At 41.3% G+C, this 3,832-nt stretch overlaps 1 protein-coding gene across 2 annotated transcripts in view; it reads left to right on the top strand.

Annotated features, from left to right (window-relative positions):
* The window catches only part of robo4 (roundabout, axon guidance receptor, homolog 4 (Drosophila)), a 26,423-nt gene that overhangs the window by 14,392 nt on the left and 8,199 nt on the right, over positions 1-3,832 (top strand). For both annotated transcript variants that reach the window (XM_036215281.1, XM_024261683.2), the window contains exons 10-16: positions 233-404; positions 515-712; positions 872-914; positions 1,181-1,293; positions 2,398-2,721; positions 3,195-3,284; positions 3,408-3,525. In XM_036215281.1, coding sequence (XP_036071174.1) covers positions 233-404; positions 515-712; positions 872-914; positions 1,181-1,293; positions 2,398-2,721; positions 3,195-3,284; positions 3,408-3,525 — 1,058 coding nt within the window. The remainder of the gene's footprint in view (positions 1-232; positions 405-514; positions 713-871; positions 915-1,180; positions 1,294-2,397; positions 2,722-3,194; positions 3,285-3,407; positions 3,526-3,832) is intronic.

The following is a 3,832-nucleotide window of genomic DNA, read 5'->3' as shown; positions in this document are numbered from 1 at the left end:
TATTCTAACTGTTTATTATTTATTTTGGTGGGAACATGATAAAAATTTACAGGAACTTTGGAAAGTCAAGATCCATGCAAATCCTACCAATGTTTTATGATGATTAGATGTCCAGCTCAAGTGTTTTGTTTACTAAAATGCATAAAAACTGGAAAACAGTTTTCTGAGTAAACTTGATGTAAAGATGTGAGGCTGCTTAACACTCATAAAGATGCCATACCTGCTTCTCCAGGTGTGGTGTGTGGAGTCTCAAGAACAGCAATATCAAAACTGGACGGTGGACAGCAGCCAGATCAGCCTCAATGTCTCCAATCTGAAAGCAGGAGGACAGTACTGGATCATCATGGCAGCCGTCAATGGAGCTGGAGTGGGCACGCTCAGTGACCCTCAGGAGTTTGTGATCAGTGAGCCAATCGTCTGTAATCTCCGCCCACATCTGGGCTGTGTTGTCAATGTATGCTTTTATCAACACAATGAAACCACATCTCAATATTTTTTCTCCGTTCTCACTCAGACCCAAAGACACGCAGCCTCAGCGAGTCAGACAAGCAAAGCCGAGACCTGGTCCATCTCATGGATCTGCTTCACAATCCTGTGGTGATTGGTTTCCTCAGCGCCTTCCTGTGCTGCACCCTTGTGGTCGCAGCCGTCTTCCTTTTCAGACGCCACAGCAAGACCGGCAAGCTGTTACCTGGACCAGGCAAAATGAAGGGTGTGTGTGTAAACAAACAGTGATTAGCTTCACTAACTAGTGATTAGCGATTAGTGATTAGAGTCACTAATAGTTGAGAAGAATGCAAATCTGTAAGAAAGTGATATTCTGATCAGTGAAAAGGTAATAGATGCTGGATTTTTCTTTTCTTTTCTTCAGGTGGTTGCAGACTGGCCAATGAAGATCTCATCATCAAACACAGGTACAGAGGCGGGAGGCTGGACCAGCTACCATGTGATGACTTCTTATTACATTTGTTCTCTTTCATGAGAAAAATGCCAAACATTCATGTTAAAAACTCAAAAAACAAAGTCATTTGTTTAAAAAAATAGTGTTTTTACATTTTTTAACTTTGTGAAAACATTTCATAATATGATCATACACATTTACAAAAGATGTTCAGGTTCCTCTCAAATATTCAGTTTCTTTAACACTTTGGTTACCTACGGTGTTCTGATTCATCTTCAGGATGGCAGCTCCAGATTCTCCATGGATATCTGGAAGCTGGAGACCTGCCTTCAAGCACAAGTATCAGGATTTATGGGCTCAGGGTCAGAAACAGCCTGGAATCAAGAGCACCAGTGAGTTTTCACTCTACATGACCCTCACAGGGAGGACTGGGGGGTAAAACAATGTGAAAGCAGTTCTTGGGACTTGCTAAAGTTTGCTTCCTGTTTGAATAAACACTGACTAATACTTAATTCTAATGGTGGATTAGTGGTGATAAAGCACGTTTCAAAGTCAAGGCCCGGGGGCCGGATCCGGCCCTCCAGATCATTTTATTTTGTTGTTATTAATGACCAGATGTTATCTTGCGCTCATTTCTAACTTGTATAATTTTGACAAAATATATTTTTATAGAGAGTAAAATATTAAAAGTTATTTAAGGTTTTTATTCAGGAATAATATTCCTGCCTTTTTATTATTCATAATTACGTTAAAAAGTTACGGTTTTAAAGTTTTTAAAATTGGCTCCTAGCTTTTTGGACTATTTTGGCATTTACTAAGATTTTTTAGGCTATTTTGGAGTTTAGCTAATATTTCAGCTACATGCTAGCTGAAATATTAGCTAAACTCTACTAGCTAATTTAGGCTTTTTTTGTTTTTGTTTCTTTTTAGGCTATTTTGGAGTTTAGCTAATATTTACATACTAGCTGTTTTGTCTAATTTCAACTTATTTTGTAAGTGTTTTTTAGGCTATTTTAAAGTTTAGCTATTTTTTTCTGCTACATACTAGCTGTTTTTGCTAACCTAAGTTTTTTGTTTGTTTGTTTTTTTACTCTAATTTGGTATTCAATTAATATTTTAGCTGGCTATGAGCTGCAGTTATTTCAGCTATCAGCTTCAGTGATTTTAGGTATCAATTTCAGCATCTTCAGTTATCAGCACTAACATCTTCAGCAGTCAAATTCAGCTACAGCATTCACACTTTTAATTTCAGGTGATGCTATATATCTAGTTCATAGTGAAGTTAAAAAGTTATGGTTTTAATGTAGTTTTAGAGTTTTCAATAAATGTTTTTCCTGTTCGTTTTTTTGGGGGATTTTGGCCCCTTGTGCGATTGATTTTTACACTCCTGCGCTAAAGGATTCGGTTGTTCAACTTGACTGGTACTGAAAAGCTCCCATCAATGGTCATTAATGATCCAGTCAAAGGGATTTTTTTTTTCGTTCATGTCACATCAGGTCTCCCGGACTCATCCAAGCGCAGCAACAGCCGGGACTGCACTGTTCCCATGGTGACAGACCGCTGTGGCGTCTACGGGACCTTTTACGTTGACCTCACAGGCAGCAGTCTCAAGACCTTCAACAGTCCGGGACGTTCTCCTAAAATGCCTCACGGTCTGCCTCTCCAACAAGGACAGGAAAGCATTCAGATATTCCCTCAGTCTCCCTCCAACTCCTCATCTGCCAGCAGTCGGGAGTCTCTGCCGTGGAAACAGGCCATCCGCCCTCAGCCGAGGATGGGAGTGCTGAGGGAGTGCTGGGAGAAGAAGCCCAACAAGCAAGGTGAGTCATGGTGGATGGAGAGTCATTGTGGATGGAGAGTCATGGTGGATGGAGAGTCATGGTGAATAGTGAGTCATGGTGGATAGTGAGTCATGGTGGATGGAGAGTCATGGTGAATAGTGAGTCATGGTGGATGGAGAGTCATGGTGGATGGAGAGTTATGGTGGATGGAGAGTCATGGTGGATGGAGAGTCATGGTGGATGCCGAGTCATGGTGGATAGTGAGTCATGGTGGATGGAGAGTCATGGTGGATAGTGAGTCATGGTGGATAGTGAGTCATGGTGGATGGAGAGTCATGGTGGATAGTGAGTCATGGTGGATAGTGAGTCATGGTGGATAGTGAGTCATAGTGGATAGTGAGTCATTGTGAATAGTGAGTCATGGTGGATGGAGAGTCATGGTCTGAAGTTTTCGTCTTCTATTTGTAGAGGTCAAATCAGTGAATGAGCAAATGCTTTTATTTCCCCCTCAGAGTTACATGCAGTCAATAGTGTTCCTGTGCTACCATCCAGAAGTCAGGCGTGTGTCTACAAGCAACGCCTCAGCCACACACCGGGGCCCGGTACAGCAACGCTTCTTCTGTTTGCACGTTTTCACTTCTCTAAAATCCAGGACTCTGTTCTGTCTTAAGCCCAGAGCTAATCCTCCAGATATTTTGACCGTATTTTCTCCTGTTGTCCACCAGACTGCTGTAAAGCTGCTGGCGGCTCTCGTCTGCTGCATTGTTCTGCATCGCTGCACTTCCTGGACATGCTGCCCCCTCCACCCGTGGAGGACAAACACAGCCTCTCTTCAGATGAAGGGTGAGGCAACCATAGATCTGAGGGTGTAGCTTTTGAAATCCTTTCTTCAAAAAATTCAGAAAAAGTAGGGGTGTAACAATTCGATTTAACCTGATATTATAATTTGTTGTTGCCGATCTGATTCATAGTCTGTGTTCATTTTGAATGATCCGATTCTTTGAATGGAAACGCTTTTATAAGGGTATGGTTTGATTCAATTAACAACTAGTCTCAGACAGATCGATCTGGTTGAATCCAGGAATAGAAATTCATTCATCAATTAAGTCGATTAATTGTTACACCCCTAAGAAAAATACATTTTAATTTA

Source organism: Oryzias melastigma, linkage group LG14, assembly GCF_002922805.2.
Source record: "Oryzias melastigma strain HK-1 linkage group LG14, ASM292280v2, whole genome shotgun sequence".
NCBI lineage: Eukaryota > Metazoa > Chordata > Actinopteri > Beloniformes > Adrianichthyidae > Oryzias > Oryzias melastigma.
This window is presented reverse-complemented; position numbering and strand designations above follow the sequence as displayed.